The 17,131-nt window shown below is 46.0% G+C and overlaps 1 protein-coding gene and 1 long non-coding RNA gene across 4 annotated transcripts; one reads left to right on the top strand and one right to left on the bottom strand.

Moving 5' to 3' along the window:
- Window positions 1-2,585: 2,585 nt before the first annotated feature.
- On the bottom strand, window positions 2,586-15,304 carry TMEM207 (transmembrane protein 207). 3 transcript variants are annotated; one of them, XM_066193345.1, is made up of 5 exons: window positions 15,189-15,304; window positions 14,864-14,953; window positions 6,146-6,190; window positions 5,560-5,699; window positions 2,586-4,614 (listed from the first exon to the last, which is right to left on the bottom strand). In XM_066193345.1, the coding sequence occupies exons 1-5, from the start codon at window positions 15,281-15,283 to the stop codon at window positions 4,466-4,468; spliced, it is 519 nt and encodes a 172-aa protein (XP_066049442.1). In that variant the 5' UTR covers window positions 15,284-15,304; the 3' UTR covers window positions 2,586-4,465. The 3 variants fall into 3 exon arrangements, 2 of the variants coding, with proteins under 2 accessions (XP_066049442.1, XP_066049444.1); XM_066193347.1 differs by lacking the exons at window positions 14,864-14,953; window positions 15,189-15,304 and adding exons at window positions 6,607-6,644; window positions 8,449-8,627; XR_010722592.1 differs by lacking the exons at window positions 2,586-4,614; window positions 5,560-5,699; window positions 6,146-6,190 and adding an exon at window positions 10,484-12,629.
- Window positions 14,526-16,271, top strand: LOC136295082 (uncharacterized). The gene is made up of 3 exons (XR_010722593.1): window positions 14,526-14,674; window positions 15,371-15,426; window positions 15,508-16,271. It is a non-coding gene; the product is annotated as an uncharacterized lncRNA (long non-coding RNA).
- Window positions 16,272-17,131: the final 860 nt, after the last annotated feature.

The following is a 17,131-nucleotide window of genomic DNA, read 5'->3' as shown; positions in this document are numbered from 1 at the left end:
TTTCTATGTTTGGGCACCTCAGTCTTCATTTCCCAGGGCATAGGGAGAGTCAGGGGTTTAGCTGGGAGCTGAGAGCACCTTTTCTCGCTGTGTGCCCGCCCCAGTGAGTTTCCTTGAACTGGGACTCCCCGTTGTCCTTCCCCCTGACAGCTCCGTGCACTCTGCCAGGGATCTGTCTGGTTGCAGGTTGTGAAAAACAGTAAAGTGTTTAGGTAAGATCTTTGCTAAGTTGATTCCACGCCTTACAGATAGCTATTGATTTCCCATTTTGATACAGGCAAGTGAGGGAGATGAAAAAATGATATCTGCAATGGCTGTCCTTTTCTGCCTGCAGCATCTCATCCTCTCCCTAACTCGATCAGCCTTGCTCATGAGGGCTTTTAACATCTCCAGCTGTAATTAGCGCTCACTCTTACTGTGACCTTGTGAACTAGGCTATCTCCTACTTCAGCTGCATTAAGGTTTTCCAAGATGTGTATTTCCTGCCTTTTCACAGACATTGCCACGTGATTTTGGTGAGAATTCAGTAGATCTGAGCAATTATTATTTCCAGTAGGCAGGAGCAGGAGTGCAGAACTGTGTTTTTCTTACACATTGTAACGTCAGTGAGATATACTAAACACAATTGCCTTTGAGTCTCATTTCTCTAACACGCATCCAGGTTTTGTTCCGAAGGTGTTTTGCCAAGTGACCTGCTTTGACTCCTGTGGGGGGACTGCTCTCCTGCAAGGACACACAAAAGGCAGCAGCACAAATAGGACCAGCCCTTGGGCATGGAGGAGTGATTTTGGAAGCTCTCTAGACCTTTGCTGATAGCTACCAAGCTCAGACCCCAGTGTACACCTGCAGCAATGCATCTTCAGCAGCTGAAAACTTTGTCCCAGCTTAGACACAACTACTTAGAGTCATTTCATAAACATTCCAAGAGAGAAAAGTAAAATTCCACCAAGAATGCAAGCTTTTCTCTCTCAGCTGGGGCTGGACTCCCACAGTTTTCTCTTCTGCATCTGTTAAACATTGTGGACAAGTGATTAATGACTGAAATTCTCTGTCCAACCGCCGTTACAGAGAGAACTATTTTCTCCTTGTAGCTCCTGGGTTCCTGCTGTAAAATGCCTTTGAGCGAGGAAGAAAAGAGCCAGAATTGTGCCATCTAGTGACCCAAAGAGAGCGGGCATCTGTCCCCAGCCCCGTCCTCATCCTCACTGCGCAGAAGTCTTCAGCCCATAACGCAGAATTTTTGTTGACAATTAAAAAGAAATTAATGAGCATATAAATGATTTTCCCATCTTTCATGTCCAACTCTCCTGGCATTCCAAACTGATGCCCTGTTACGGCTCAGCCAACTCTGTTTTTGCTCTATTTTGCCTGAGAGCCACTTTATGACTTTATTATTCAGAGCTCTTAATCTGCAGAGGTGAAAGTCCAGCCCCGTGTCTCACCACGTTAATTTTGTCTTTTGCTTCCAGATGGTCACCAAGCAATTGGCTCCTCTGCACTGCTCCCATTTCCCCCCACAATTCTTGCTGATGACAAGTTCCCCCACAAACACCTCTGCCTTCTAGTAGTGTTTTCTGCTTTTTTCAAGAGCCGTTTGCCATTTCTTCTCAAAGTCAGCAGGAAGTGTAAGTGAGAGGATGAATGGCAGCCAGAGAGTCACAGCAGGAAAAGTGCTTTTCCAAGGTGAACCCTATTCCTAAGGTGATGAATTATAAGGAAAAGGTTCTTCTTTCCTTGCAATTCTGGAAACATCAGCCAAACTGCATTAACTGCCCTCATTAAGAGTTAAGTGCTTATAAAAATATCAATTACCCAGCAAAATCTCTGCTTGTATAAGAAAGGGAGCGCAGGTCTGGAGAAACCTTGTCCATTCTGCTGGAGAACACAGGAGCGAGGTGGCAAGTTTGGAGAAGTAGCTTCCATAGGGAATAATAGGTTGGTGAAGCCACCCAAAATGCTTTTGTAGAAGGAAGAAACTCATCCTCTCCATTCCAGTGATCAGGAAGCCAAGGACCAGGGCCCTGAGCCCCCTCTCAGGGTCCTCAGCCCCTTCCTTACCCCAAGCCAGCAGCAATATTAGTTTATATCCTCCCCAAAGCAACCCTACATGAACTCTTTTTTGTAGATACCTCCTGGCTTTCAGCAGTTTTTGGAAGCTCCTGTGGCTCCTGTCATGTTGCACAGGTACCACAGCACACCCACACTGGTGGCTCCAGATGGAGCCTGATTTTGTGACAGCCGTTTGTTGCGATTCTGATGGAATAATTTGATCCCTTTTGTGCATAATTAAAGCGCCTCAAACATTAAACAATGCACACAAGTAGCAGGAGAACAAACTCGTTCCCTCGAATGTTTTTGTGTGCTGAAAGTCTTGCTTGCCCTCTGTTGGGTGGCTGGGGAAGGATTTTCCACCTCGGGAATCGCTGATCCTTAAGAAAGAGGGATGCAGAGGGATTGGAGGCATTGAAACCTGAGCAGTCGTCGCTTGTTAGCCTCTTCAGCCATCTGATTAGAAGGTGACATTCAGGGAAATTAAAGGCAGCAATTTATTTAGAGCCAAGCCATTAATAAGCAGGAGGCAGTAATGTTTTATGCAGCACATAATGCAGACAACCTGTGGAGTTCTCTGCCATGAAGGGGTCACCGAAGCAAACAGTGTGTAGGTGGGAATCAAGTGACAGCTGATTTAATGCCCACTAACAGGCTATGCAAGCTGCAGTGACAAACATAATCAAATCTCATGCTTCAGGGCATAAATTGAAGGGGTTGAGTGGTGGAAGCAGTTATGTACATGAAAGATCTGATCCTGAGAGATGCTGATTACCTGCAATTCTTACTAAGTTCAGCCAGCAAAAGGACACTCAGAAGCTGCTCGATTTCTCCCCTGGCTAAGTCTGTTCTTGCTAATTTTCCTTATTAATAAACCCAGTAATATTTTAGCCTGCTGGCACAAACATTCATTTGGCTACAAGTAACATTTATTTCCTTTCACACAAGAGTCAATCATTAAATCTGCTTCTAAAATAAGATTTTAGGGAGATAATTTGCAGTGGTGCTGGCAAATAATTTTTTTCTCAAAATATGTTGCAATTCTTTATCTAGAAAATGTACTTACACAGAATCATTATGAGAATATGATAACCTTTAGTGCATTTATTTTCCCAGTTTCTTTCCTGGGCATGGGAACCTATGCTAACCTCACTCTACAGATGGGGAGGTGCTCCATGAGGCAAGCTGTGGGCTTCCATTAATCTTTCGGAATTCTAATCCCAGATGGACCCAGCTTGCCAAATTGGGTACTGGCTCCTGGCTCCATGGGAGTACAGAGCATGGGACCAGGGGTGACATTACCTTCTGCAGCAAGAGAGGTCTGACTGCACCCCCAGCCCCTGCACTGAGAGAGCAGAGGCAGGAGGTCAGGCAGGCTGAACTCAGCCTTCAGTGACCTGCCCACGACAAACAAAGGGGAATCTTTGCTTTCATCTGGAATCCAGCTAAGGGGGAAATTCACCATCTTTCTTCAGTAATTTGAGAACTAGTTAGGCTAATACCTCCAAGGAATGACTTTGGTTGAGCTGATCCTGCTTGGGCACAAGGCAGTCTGGATGTCTTCTTAAAGTATTTTTCCATCCTGTCTTCAATGATCACCTCAAAGAAAATGGCATTCTTTATCTTAATAGATTTCTGTAGCTAAGTACTAAGTACCTAAGCCCCTAATTCATGTCTGTGGGAACTTCCATGTGGGTCCTGGGCCATTCAAAGCCTTCTAGTCAGCAAAGCTAGGGCAAGAGTGGCTGAGCACAGTCACCATGAAATTAAGAGCAGCTCAAATAAGCAAACTCACTTTTTTAAAATGCTCTGTAGCCACTGCCACTACTCCATAATCCCTGTCACTTGTTTTCCCTTCCCTGGCCATAAATTTGCTGTCTTCTGCACGAGACAAAACTGATATGCTGTGCTAAATATTTTAAATGTGGCAAACAATCCTTCATCACAGAGTGGCATGATTGCATTGCGATGTATGAGAACAACATGACTTTGCCAGAGGGTGTTTCTTGGCACAGCGCCGAGTGAAGGAGGCAGCCCAAGCTCGAGAAGTAACTATCAAGTAATTTATCAACATTTGGTCCTAAAATACAAGGGGTTGCACCAGCTCAAGCAGCCTTAGAGAGATAAATCTAGAGGCTGAGCCAGAAACCCCAAATACAGACAGGCCTTTGAGGAAGCTTCTTGAAATCCAGAGATATCAAAATGTCAAGCTGCTGTCCTGTGACAGATTCAACACATACTTTTGCCATTTATTCTGTTGCATTCAGTCTCGTCTTTCAGGTTCAGATGAAATATGTGCTGTTTTTCAGTCTCTCGGCCAGCCTGTGGAAAGGGCTGATTTGATCTCACACTCCTTTAGCATGATGGAAGATCTCTGATGAACCAAGTAGTATCACTGAAAGCCAACATGTTGTGTCTAGAGCTTGTTTTCCTTCATAACATCCTCATAAGATGGAGGCAATTCAGTTCCCCCAAGGCTGCAGCGTGGGGCAGGAGAGGAGGAAATCTCTGCAGTCATGCAGGGACTCAGGGGTCCAGAGAATGGGCACGGAGATGCTTCAGTAGCTGGGGAAAAAGCAAAGTCACAACTGTAGAGCAGACAGGCATGAACGGCAAGTGTGGGAGCGGGAGGGGTGAGCCCGGGAGGAGCTGCCAAACCACTTGGAAACAAGAAAAGCATGGATGTAATTTTTGAAGGATGGCATCACAAAGTCTTTCACCACAAACTCCAGATACAAGAAGTTGGGACAGAGGAATTTGGGTGGGTTTGGGGTGGGTCCTCCCTATGGAGACACTTTCTATGACCACCCAGGGAGCAGATAGTATGTCCTCTGGGAAGGGCTTAGGGTAATGACAGGACTGGCTATATTTTTCTTGGAGGGATGTTGTCTGGCTCAGCCTGCTGATGCTGCTGGCCATTCTCCAGGTCAATTCTGGATGCTACACAGTCATTATAGCCCAGTCCTCAAAATCTGGGTGCTCCTGGGGGAATGTTGAGGGTGGCTGACACAATAAACAGCACCCACCAGGACAAGCTTTTGACAGACCCTTGGGTGTGTTAGCCAGTTGAGCTGGCTACTGGGGTGGCTCAAGTTAGACAGTTTTGCCTGAGTGAGAAATGACGGACACATGCTGGAAAGGGCTGCCTGACCCCAGAGCCTGTGCCTGCATGTCTGGGGCTGCTGAGTGGCCTGGCACTGAGAAGAAAGTCCCCCACACATCCAGTGTTTGCCTGGTCAAGCCCCAGCTAGGCACCTTTGGGACATGTGGACACACAGGGACAGAACCAAGGTATGGTTGTGAAAAGTGAACGTGGCTTCAGCCCCTCCAGTCCATAGCCTGGACATGCCCCCAAGATGCCACAGCTGGGCACCCCACTGTTCACCACCAATAGAGCCCCTGGCTGCATCCCAGCTCTCACTCAAGCCTGACTGCTTTTTACTGGGTTATGGATGGACTGGAGGAAGGGCACCAGGGCCAGCAGGACCTTGCAGCAGGGACAGCACTAACCACAAAAGGCATCCGAGCTGCTGAGGGCAAAGACAGCCACGGTGCGCCGGGGGAGGACGCTCCGCCGCTTCAGGCAGCACTGCAGACAGCAGCAGATCCCGCAGGACAGGAGCAGGGCCAGGAAAAATAGCACCAGGAACCTAAGGCAGAGACAGCAGGGGAGGAACAGTACTGTCACCATCTGCGGGCAGCACCGACAGATGGCTGCACGTCTCCAAATTAACATATTCATTAACATCTTTTGCAAATGGCCATGGAATGTTGCGGTTTCCTCACCAGCACACTGGACATGACCAAAGTCCCCAGAAACCAATGGCTCACTCCTGAGTGCTCAGCAGTGAGTGCTGGCTGGAAATTCAAACATTTCTCCCTGAAATCATCCATCGTTTTTTCCCAGCTCAGTTGTCAGCATACAGTGAGGAGGATATGGATAAATGATTTCCATTAGTTTGTAAAGACAGAACACAGGGACAGCCCAGGAGCAATGCTCTCTAGCTATCAGTCTTTCTTAATGCCTTTCTCTCCATATATCCATCAAAGAATATTATTTGCCAGTTTTCCCCCTTAAAGCAGATCTGAAACTTACCACACATACCAGCTGCTAAGGTTTTCATCACTCTGTCCAACACACCTAAAAAGGGAAAAATAAAAAGGACTTCCAATCCAGCGTGATGGAGCTGCTGTACCCAACCCAACACAAAGACTTGGGTCAAGCACCATCAGTAAGCAGAAGATCGAGGAGTTTTCTTCCACAAAGGGAGCCCATTAACAATTTCTCTATGTGGATGGGAGCAATGCAGATGATGCAAGAAGCAGAGTGCCACTTGGTTGCCTTTCAACACTGGCACTGGCCACCAGTGTTTTTGCTGAAAACCCAAAGGGTTCCCAGCCTCCATTTCCTCTTTTGAAAAAAACCCCAACCCTAAACAGCCTTTTCCTGGAAGTGCTCATTCCTCTGCTGTGCTGGTGTGCCAGGCAGGAGCACAGCCCCCCCGAAAGAGCCTGGGGTGGGGGCAGCCCCGGGTGAGAGAATGAAACCACACTCACCTCTCGCCAAGCTCACAATCCGACCCAGAGCCTGCTGTCTGAAAACACACATGTAAATCAGAGAGGGCAGGTATGCTTTGTTTTTCACAATTTACCAGTATAATTACTGTTCTTAGAGTGGGATGTTGGAGAGGAAGAGCCATACGAGTGCTGGTCCTGCAGGGCTGAAACCAGACCTCTCCTTAGGGATCTGTGTCTGTGGGTCTCTGCTTTAAGCCAGCTCAAATCAAAACAAGCAGAGAGCCTCACCAAGAGCTCAATAAATTCAATAGCTTGCAGATGAAAGCTAGGCCAAGGAGAAAGCATTCCTTTTGATGTGAAAGGGGGAAAGACAAGAGCAGGGAAACACCAGCTGGAGTCTGAGACCTGCCTATTGCACTAGTCTTTGCTGTTCAGATATATCTGCTGAAAATGCCCCATAACCAAATTCTTGTTCTGTGGCTCATTTTTGGGGGGGGAGCTAATTGTGAATGTAGCAGTAAATTGGAGCTGTTTTAACCAGAAGTGTGCTCTACCCAACATTTTCCTGTTTTCAGATAGTAGTGGTGCATCATTCCCAGAGTCAGGTTTCAGGTATTGCAAATATGTGAACCTGAAACTTGTTTTTCAGGTATATTTTCTCCTCTCAGCTCAAGCCAGTTTATTTTTCCAAGCCCTGTTGATTTTAGTCTCAGTTTCACATTATCTGTGCAAAAAGTAACCAGAGCAGTTCATCAGTATAATTGAATCCAGTTCAATAGATTTTTTTGGCTGACTGGTGTTAGGTGTGTTATTACAGCTGCTCAATGTTGCTACAAAAGAATTCAGATCAGGTATAGAATTGTGATAACAGTGGAAAGCAGAATGAACAAGAGAGAGGAATTTAGATTTATATATCGGAAAAAAACTATTAGAATGTAATTTGTAAATAATTGCTTCGGATTTCCCTCTGCATATATCCAAAAAACTTAGGGATTGTTGACTTTGAGGCAAACTGGAAGGCTCTGTTCCAAATTAGAAATTTGTATCAAATATGCATAACTGAAAGATCTTATTTTAAATCTCTAATTAACAGATTCTTTTGTTATGCAAAGCTCAAGCCACTGTAAACAGCAAGAAATCCCCCCCAAATCTCTATAATATGTCTGATCCTGTGCAGACACTGTCATTCAGTCCCTAATTTCACCAGTGGTCTTCGGGTATAGTAAGTCTTTCATATAAAGCATTATCTGTGAAATTTCACGAGTGGCTGAAACCCAAATGAGGAAGAATAGAGAAAAAGACAGAACCTTCAACTCTTCCAGACATGTCTTTTTAAAACTGAGCTAATTTGCCATGTCACGCATGCACCCTGATGCACAATACTTTAATTCTTTTGAGTTTTTTTGCACTTCAACTGATTATTAAATAACAAGTCAAAAGCAGATAGCTGATTGCTGTGATTACATGTATCCTGAGTATTCTTCATGGCTGAATGACAACCTCTGGACTCTCTTTTATCATCCTTGAAACCAGCTCAGCAGAGCCACCTTAGCGTAGTTAAACGGCAGCAAAGTGCATCTGCTCTGAGGCAGGAATCTGTCAGAGCAGCCAAACACCCACCCGTGCTGCTGAAGCCCCAAGATCTTTCATTTCAATAGCCACAGACAGAATAAAGGACAAACACAGTAATGTTTTCTCTGTATTAATTGGATTTTTTGTGAGCATTAAATCTTCCCCAAATTCATTAGATCGTCAAAAAAAAAAATCCTTCACAACGTAATAATAATTTAAAAAATCTGATGACTAAGTTCCATAGAAGTTGGAATAATCCCCCCGCAAAATCCCTAAAATCAGCCTGGTCCCAGTGAAGGGTTTGGTTACCTGGAAAAAGGTTAAACACAGAACTCCAGTTCCTGCTGAGATCCATGAAGTTAAACGCAAAGCTCCAGGTCTCCGCATTATTAGTGTGAGAAATATTGCAAGAGCTTTGTTTGCAGCAGTGTTTTACCCTCTGTGATTTGGTGTTTTTGAAACTTCTCTGCACATCGTGCCTGCAGCCAGAGAACACATTACCCAATGGCTTCCTGTGCCCCAGAAATTACCGCTAGCCAGCGAGCCAATTTGGGTTTGCAGGGGCACAAACAGCTGCCAGAAGTTAAAGGAACACTGGTTTAAGGTCAGCACCTTGCAGTTGTTTTGGTATTTTCATAGCTGTTCACAAATTCCTGCTGTTGAAGCTTAGTTCCATATTAACCCACGGCTGCATTTAACAGGACCTGCTACAAATAACAAGTCACTGGTGTCCGTGCAGTGGGGCCACACTTTCAGGGCGTACTGCCTTCAGATGGAATATGGCATCACAGAAAAACCAGAGGTAGCCCTAACCATGTCCTGTGCACTGTGCCTACCACCTCAAACCTGCACCAAGGATGAGGAAACCCTTCTCAGCCTGAGACAGCCACCACCACCACCAGTACTCCTGTTATGCAGCTGTCAGCATTTGCCAGGAAAATGCAGTTGAAAAAACCCCATGAATCCCCAATGCTTCTTACAAGGGACACAGAATTTCACTACACATTCGATTCCTATAGAGCTATCCAGGTGATGTGGTTAAACAGGGGTAGAAGATGGTTTGCACCATAGCTCTGATCCCCTCAGAAGGGACAATCCCAGTTTGTTCAGCAGTCAGTAATAGGTTGTCACTGAAGTTTACAGCCCGTGGCCGAAATGCACCATTAACTGTGGTTCTTCCAGATTTTAACACAAAGGGTGTTGCCATGAATATGTTTAGTCAACACTCCAGAGTTAAGCATTACGTTGGGATGCCATTACTTCTGTAATGATTGACAAAGCCCAGCTGCTCTTGAGATGTACCTCTGTGGCTTTGCTTCAACTGAAAGGTCAAGAAGTCTAGCCAACTGTGATATACAAGCACAACACAGGTTTGTTATTTAATGTTCAAGTTTTGCATAAACCCAGGCCAAGCCCTGGTGTTCTCTAATGTTTACTTTCAGCTCAGCACTAATAAAAGACGAGCCCCTGCAATGATGCCCGCTGAGAAACATCTCTCATGATGGTGCTAAGTCCATGTGCTACACAATACAAATGATCTGAACATGCTGTCCTGCTTCAGACCAATCCTTTCCAGTGTTGCTCAACACTAAACTGCCAAACCAATTTCTTAGCTGTTTTCTTAAAGAAAAAGCTCCTGTAGTATAAAACTCTGCACGGCCTTGCTGGGAACTGTGTGACTCTTACAATTTCAGGCTTCAATGAGGTCATCCATCATTGAACTAATTTCACTTTTCTTCCCCTCACAATTACTTCCCTCATGTCAGTGCCCAGGGTCCTTTCAATTTAGAGCCACCAAATGGATCAGCCTCAGTATTTCAGGGGGCAGGTACCTCAATGAGCTCCTGCTACTGAAAAATAACATGTACCATCTGTTCTGGACTTATTTCCAGAAGAAAAGTGAAAGGATTGAATTCTATCACTGCTCAGCTCCTGGTATTGAGGCAAACTTTGATGTTTTCTGCTGGTTGGATCCATACAGGGATTCCAAGGGATGATGGCAATCTGTGAAACCTGTCCTGTGCTCTCTGTAAGGATGTCAAGAGGAGATAGTTGGCTTAAAGGGGGTCCATGAATAGCCCTGTCTTTTGCTTCAGGAGTGATTCCAATACTGAAGAGAACCGCTGCTTCAGCAGGAAAACTCTCCCTGTCCACGATCAGCTGAGCAGCTTGAAAACATGGATGTCATAAAGAGCCTCAGCACTTGCTCTAAGACAGTCAGGACTGGACACCAAAAACCCAGAGGAGTTTTGCACTGAAATTTATGGTGGGCTGGGACCCTGCCACTGGTCCCTGCCTGCTGTGGCACTGCAGACCCATCTTCTGGATAGCTCTGTATCCAAGGGCTAGCTCCAGTCTGAGGGATTTCTACAGGCTTTTTGTCATCCTCCCATGAGGAGATATATGCACACATACTTGCACACACACATGAAGATAACCTCTGCTCACTCCTCCTCTACTTACTGGATAAAAAGTTTGGTATGTCTTTCCTCCTCAATTATATTCACCTCATTGGTGCACTTGGGAGGCTGCTCCCTGATAGATGTTAACTCCTGGCCATTAGATTAACATGCTGTTATTTCCTCATCACCTTATGTCGTTGCTAGGTGACAAATGCATCTCTCCGGCAGCAATGGGAGCTACTGAAACATACAGCGATTTATGACTGTCCATTATCGCTTTCCTTAACGTGCCTGGGCCTTTCAGTGGGAAGATGTGCAGTTCTAGGATCACCCAAAGGGTCTTTTAGGGTTGCCACAGAAACCACCTCCACTGGGGGCTGGCTCTTGCTGGGTTTCATGAAAGGCATGAAAGGGAAGGCAAGATGGGGAGACAGGAGGAATCTGGGGGGAGCTGATTTACCTTGTCAAGTCTGAGACGGCCAGCATTGTGTCAGGGGTCTGAATTTCAGGAAATGGGCTCCAAATTGTATTTGTGTGCACTGGAAGTGATGGCCTATGTTTCATTGGGTGTCATACAATTAATTTCAGACATGCCTTTAGATTGAGCTAAAATTTCAGGGAACATCATGGGGACTTCTGGATTTTGGCAAGAGTGGGAGGCAATTCACTGGCAAACAGAAGCCCACATAAAACACCAGGCAGCCTGTAAGCACAGCTAGCAGCTTAAACTTGTTTCAAGCTCTTCCTAGGCTGCCTTCAGAGCATTTGGTCGTTGCTGGGGGTGACTTTTGGGAAAGCAATCACCTTGGTAGGTTCTGACCGGCCTCCCAGAACAGTCCAGAATAAGACTGTCAAAGACTCAGAAAGACAAGGAGGAGAGTGGCAGCAGGAGAGGTGGGACATGGGACAGAATGGAGAACACACAGAGATGTGGAAGGGTGACAAAGAATATCAGGGCAGTCCCACTCTCTGCATTAAGGTCAACTGACAAGGGTTAAGCATGTGTTCACTTCTTTATGCTGCAGTGTTTTTACATCACCACCACAATCAATTCTTGCTCCAGTTCAAGGCCACTGGGATCTCTCCTCTCCTCTCCCTTCTTGACTGCACCACCACGACCATCTCAGTCTTTCCTCTTGCAGCTACATCCTCGGCATCAAGGCTTGGTCAGGCTGCCACCATCCCTCCTGGCCTGGCCTGGGATAACTCAGCAGGCAAATTCAGTTTACAGCCCAAGAGAAGAGCTGAGCAATGGGGAGGACTGAGCATTTCCCCTCTGCAACGGGGGAACTAAAGAAGCTTCAGTCTCATCCTCTGTAAATGGAAGCCACAAGGAGCTGCTCATTCCCTACACACACACTGAGATGACTAAATCCAGCACTGGGGAGAGCTTTTTAAGCTAATGGCCAATGCTGGCACAGGAACAAATGAGAGCAAACCAACCATGAATAAATTGAGGCTGGAAATGCAAAGAAGGTTCACCCCATCCAGAGCCGCAAGGTTGAGCAGCAGCTTGTCCGTGGGAGGAGTGTGGGCATGAAACCAAACAGCTCCTGGGACACAAGTCAGTGAGCTCCCACACGAGGTGTAACCGCTTCAACAGGACTTTCTGACCCAGGGAGCCCTTTTCCCACCCCATGGAACAACCCTCTAACACCGTTTAAGGCCCTTAGACTCTCAAACCCCTCCACGTGCACAGGAGTCAGCCAAGGTGGCCCTGGGCTTGAGCAAGCGAGGAAGGATGAACATTTTAAACCAAGCCCTGGCAGAGCTGGCACGGCCTGTTGTCTTTCAGAAGGATTATAGCCAGTTGCTGGTCCCTTCTGAATGGGGCCCTTTGTGAGCTTGTGCGGGGGATGTGCTGCACAGGGGAAGGAGAGACTCGGCGCAGGGATTGAAATGAAAGGGAACAAGGATGGCATTGTCCTGATGCATCCTCCTCAGGAACCAGGCTTCAGAGGTCACCCCTCAGATCTGAGGCAACTGCAGCTACCTCGTGGTGTGGGATGGTCCAGAGAGCCTTTTTGTTTGCCTTGGTGTATCAGTAGGGAAACTCCAGCAGAGAACAGGGTCAGTGAAGGTTTCAGCCTGGCAGGAAGGTAAAGAAAAAGGAATTTCCTCTAGGTTATGCATAAGAGATTTCTCCTACACATGTGTGCATATCCCATGCTGAGAACTACAGAAAACTGAATTCAATACACAGGTGTTCATATATTCATGGAAGCTAAAGCTTTGAAACCAGCCAAAGTCCCAACATTGAAGAAAAATTGCTGTGATTTGTCCAAAAACTGCAGTTCCAACCTTTCAATGAATACCTGAAATAAATACTGCAACAACTGAAATATTAAGCTTATCTGGAAGGACTGAGGCAGGAGCTTTCTCGCTCCGGAATTCTTGCACTTTGAGAATGTATATTTCCGGCAAACATTTTGAGTGTGCTGATGACTTTGGTGCTGGCTCTGCTCTCACCATTAAATACAGAAATTGGTGTGCAGTGATTTAGTGAGAGCTGTGTTGTGGTGGGGCGAGGAGAAGCTGAAAGACTTTACAGAAGTGGCTATTTCCGTTCCCCTTCCAAGCTGAGTTTTGTCTTTAAAACTGAAGTTGGTACTAAAACAAAAAAAGAAGGTGCCAAAATAACAGGATTTGGGTAAGCCTAGCAGTTGTTTCGTTGTATCAGAATTCAGAGCTCAAAATTACATTTTAAGATCTCCTGCACCTGAGAAACAAATGATAGTTGGGCTTCTCTTATTTCTGGCTTGGACATTAGGACATGAGATAATTCTGAGCTTTGCCACTGACTTCCCAAATACCCATGTACTTCTGTGTGTTACAGCCCACCTGGAAAAAGAGTTTAAGAGATCTTTCATCTCAATTTCTCCAGATACCACCGAACATCACACAGAGCATGTTAGAAATCAGCTCAAAGGGCTGGATAACCCTCAAGAGTTAAGAATCAGAAAAGTAGAATTAAGGTTAAAGCTGATAAAATTAAAAGCAGCTTGAAAAAAGAGAAAGAAGTAGTATACCAGAAATACAAAGCCATCACCAGCAGAAATTTTTCTTTTCATTTTCTAATGTGAAATTGAAGCTGATTGCAGCTACTTGAACTTTGAAGCCTGCTGCTGTTTCTTTGTACTCCAACAGGTCCTCCGACTTTTAATCAGTTAAAATTGTATGTGGATTTAATAATTAAAAATTATAGTTGGGCTTTAGTACTTTGTCATAATATCTCTTTTTTTGTTGTTACTCAGTTGCCAGGGGCTAAGAAATTACAGTGAAAAAATTAAAAGCCTGTAGTATTTTCATGCCTGTAATTTACTTAGCTGCTGGATGTAAAAAGACAAAAGGAGAATAAATTGCTTGAAAGCAAATAGAGGCTTCATTTTCCCCTGCCTTTGAGTTACTGATATCACATTGGACACCACATGGGAGGTTTTGGCTGAGAAACTAGCATGAGACTATCTGGCACATCCTGAAACACATTTTCGAGGCAATTTTCCAGGCAGAACCGTTTAGCAATGAATGCTGAAACACATCGTGATGCTGGTCATTGTCAGCTGGCACACGTGCTCTTTCAGCAGGAAACCCCGCAGTCCAGGGGCCTGCTCTGCAAGAGGGGTCACAGGGACAGGGACATGGGCACGTCTCCTGTGCCCCCTGCAACACCCGGCCTCCAGGCACCACAGCAGCACCCTGTGCTACATCCTTAAGTGTAGGCACCTGCTAACATTGCAGCCTATCTGCTAACATTGCAGCCTGAGGCTTCCTCAGATGATCCAAATACCTACTTTTACCACACTCAATTGCTTACCAGCCTCCCATGCATCTTGAATTCCTCCTGGGTGCCCTTTCTGGGTTAATTTTGAATTGTTGGGGCCTCAGGTGCAGCCTGTCCCCTGCCTGGCAGGAGACAGCCCACCTGGGCTCCTTGCAGGGAAGGGCAGTGATTTCTGGCCCTCATTCCTTGCAGGCAGAGTCAGTTCAGAGCAGGCTATAGCCACACTCCTGTGTGAGAATTAGTGAGGGCTGATACCAGCACTGATGGATGCAAGAAACATGGGATCAGCAGGCTGCTCTCCAGCCTTCCTCTTGTGACAGATAACACACCAAATACTCTGCCTGGGAATGTGGTGAGCTGATGCTTGGGGTGAGATGGTGTGTACATACCCACCTTGTGTTCTCCAAGGATGTTGCAGGATCAGGGATCAGGGTAGGGATAAGACAGTGAGGCTCCTCTGGGTTTGCTTCTCCTCCCCATAAGCCTCCAAAGCCCTGTACTGTGGCCAGGCTGCCCTCTGGCAACCCAATTCAGAGCTCACCTCCTCTCCAGGCTGGTGCCAGGATGAGAAACAACGTCTGGAAGAGCAGATGGAGAGCTCGCATCTTCCTCCCCACTCTGCAGGAGTTTTCTGCATGTATAAACAGAGAGAGATATGGGGGATGCTTCCAGGGCAGACAGGGATTGAAAATAAGACCACGCAATAGGAAGGCTTTGCTTAGCCCTTTCTCCCCCTCAACAGCTTTACTGTTTTACTTAATCTCCCACTTTTACATCTTCCCCAAGAATATATCTGAAAAACACACTCCTGTTTATAATTTCAACACAAACAGCCAGGCTCTTCACACTCCTTTCTTTTAACTCACCCTTTGATTTCCCCCACCAACTCCTGCTTCTGCTCTCGCGATTTCCCTCTGGCCAAGAAAAACTGTCCTTGCAACATGAATCTTCCCAAGCTCATTTCCCCTCCTTAGAGATGTGCTCAAATACACCAAAACCCCTTATCTTACTCTAAAGCAGATTTTTATAACCTCTCCACCTCCCACAGGTCTTTGCAGCTCTAGAAGCAAAAGGTGCAAACAGTCGGAGCTGCCCTTGGAACAGGTGAGGTTAATGGAAGGGAAATAGGAAGGGAAAATGAATCCCCTCTCCTCACTTGATCTAATGACAATCTCTCTCTTCTAGAGCAAACAAACTCCAGCTGGACAACTCCTTCTTTGTATTTGTGGGGTCCTTTTTGTGCTGCAACAGCACTTTGATGTGCAGGGTGCCATGGGCTGTATGAATGTAGGGCTACTGATACATATGAGAGTCCAGATGTCAGAGAAGGGACACTTTTTAACTTCCACCTGGATGGCAATCAGAATTAGATGCAGACCTATTTTTTTAAATCTCCCCATTCTTACAAGGTATGACTCCTGCATCACTTCTCCACTGTGCTACAGATATCAATGAGCTCTAATCCTATGACAGAGGGAAATATTTAGCTTCATTCTCAGCTGTGGTCCATGGACACATGGATTGTGTAACAGAACAGTCTTCCAGGGTCTCAGTGGGGATGCTGGATCTGGAACCCAGCAGTGCTGAGGTTCAGCTGTGTTGTGTGAAGTAGAGCAGCTTCTACTCCTAAAAGGTATCCCTGAGGAAGGTTTTCTAGGGGAACATTCTTACAGCAACACCAGTACAAACACTGAAAATTGCTGCTCAGACGCTCACCTCATCTCCTGTGCACAGACTTCTTCCTTGACGTTCTCATCCACATTCCCATGCTCTCCTTACTCTTGCAAGCCCTGATGCCAGGGACAGAGACGGGACATTAGGCCAGAGTGGGCCTAATCCCATGAGATGCAGAGTTCCCAGAGCCTGCAGGCAGGGTGGATGGTGCTGGGTCATCCTTGGGGTGAAACCTGGGCGGTCCAGTCCTGCCAGGCAGGACGTTGCACCAAGGGCCCAACACTGGTGCACAGTGGACCCTGAGTGGAGCCACGACCATCTGTGAATTTACTATTCCTTCTCAAATGCTAATTAGTTATTTACATAAAACTTTGGAACATTTTAATTAGTTGTGTTAATTTAGAATTCACAGAAGAGAGCTATAAAAGTCTATTATATGGGACGCTTATTCAAATGAAGCTTGAAATGGCACATGGTGATGTACTCACAAATCTCCTGCCAACACAGTGAGAAAAACGAGAGGGTGGCCAGGCTTTGAGTGAGACAGCAGGAGATTGGCATTTCTGATGCACTGGGTAAAGCTGAGAAGTTGGTCCTGGTTAGGGAGATGGTCCTTTCCCACTTGAGGTCTCAGTCTGACAGTTCCAGATTCATATTGTCCCAATGTTGTTGCATTTGATGTGTCCTCCTCCTCCTCAGGCAAGGATTAACAGTTCTCTCTTTTCTATCTTTCCTATCTGTCAAACTATTTTTTTTTTAACTTGTAGGAAGTCATGATTAGGTTTGAGTTGGTTTGAGATGATTCAAATCAGGCTAAAAATGGCTGACAGTTTATGGAACCAGTGGAATCAGATAGATAGACATCAGTTCATCAGTCATATGTCCAAACCACACTGTTCCTTTTGGAGATTAGGTGATGCAAACAAATGCACTCCAAATACAGAGTTGCCAGGTCTAAAAGCACCCCTTGCTCTGCTTCAGCTCAAACTCTGGGACACCACAAGGCAGCAAACCTCCCTCCTGCTCTGCACAGGCTGTGACAACACCCCCAGACAGCTTCACTCTGTCATCCCACCTGTGGGTACTGCACGGGCAATGAAGGCAGAGTGTGCTGGTCCTGCCTCAGCTGGGTCTT

This window comes from Chamaea fasciata, unplaced genomic scaffold, assembly GCF_029207755.1.
Source record: "Chamaea fasciata isolate MVZ Bird 193981 ecotype frontalis unplaced genomic scaffold, bChaFas1.0.hap1 SCAF_11, whole genome shotgun sequence".
Classification (NCBI taxonomy): domain Eukaryota; kingdom Metazoa; phylum Chordata; class Aves; order Passeriformes; family Sylviidae; genus Chamaea; species Chamaea fasciata.
This window is presented reverse-complemented; position numbering and strand designations above follow the sequence as displayed.

Bases quoted from the DNA above. Each gene is read 5' to 3' on its own strand.
- TMEM207 (XM_066193345.1), bottom strand. From the start codon at position 15,283: ATGAGCTTGGGAAGATTCATGTTGCAAGGACAGTTTTTCTTGGCCAGA. The intron at 5,700-6,145 runs GTAAGTTTCAGA...TCTCTGCCTTAG, and splicing joins CTTAGCAGCTGGTATGTGTG to GTTCCTGGTGCTATTTTTCC. The intron at 4,615-5,559 runs GTTAGTGCTGTC...CTTTTTCCCCAG, and splicing joins CAGCTCGGATGCCTTTTGTG to CTACTGAAGCATCTCCGTGC.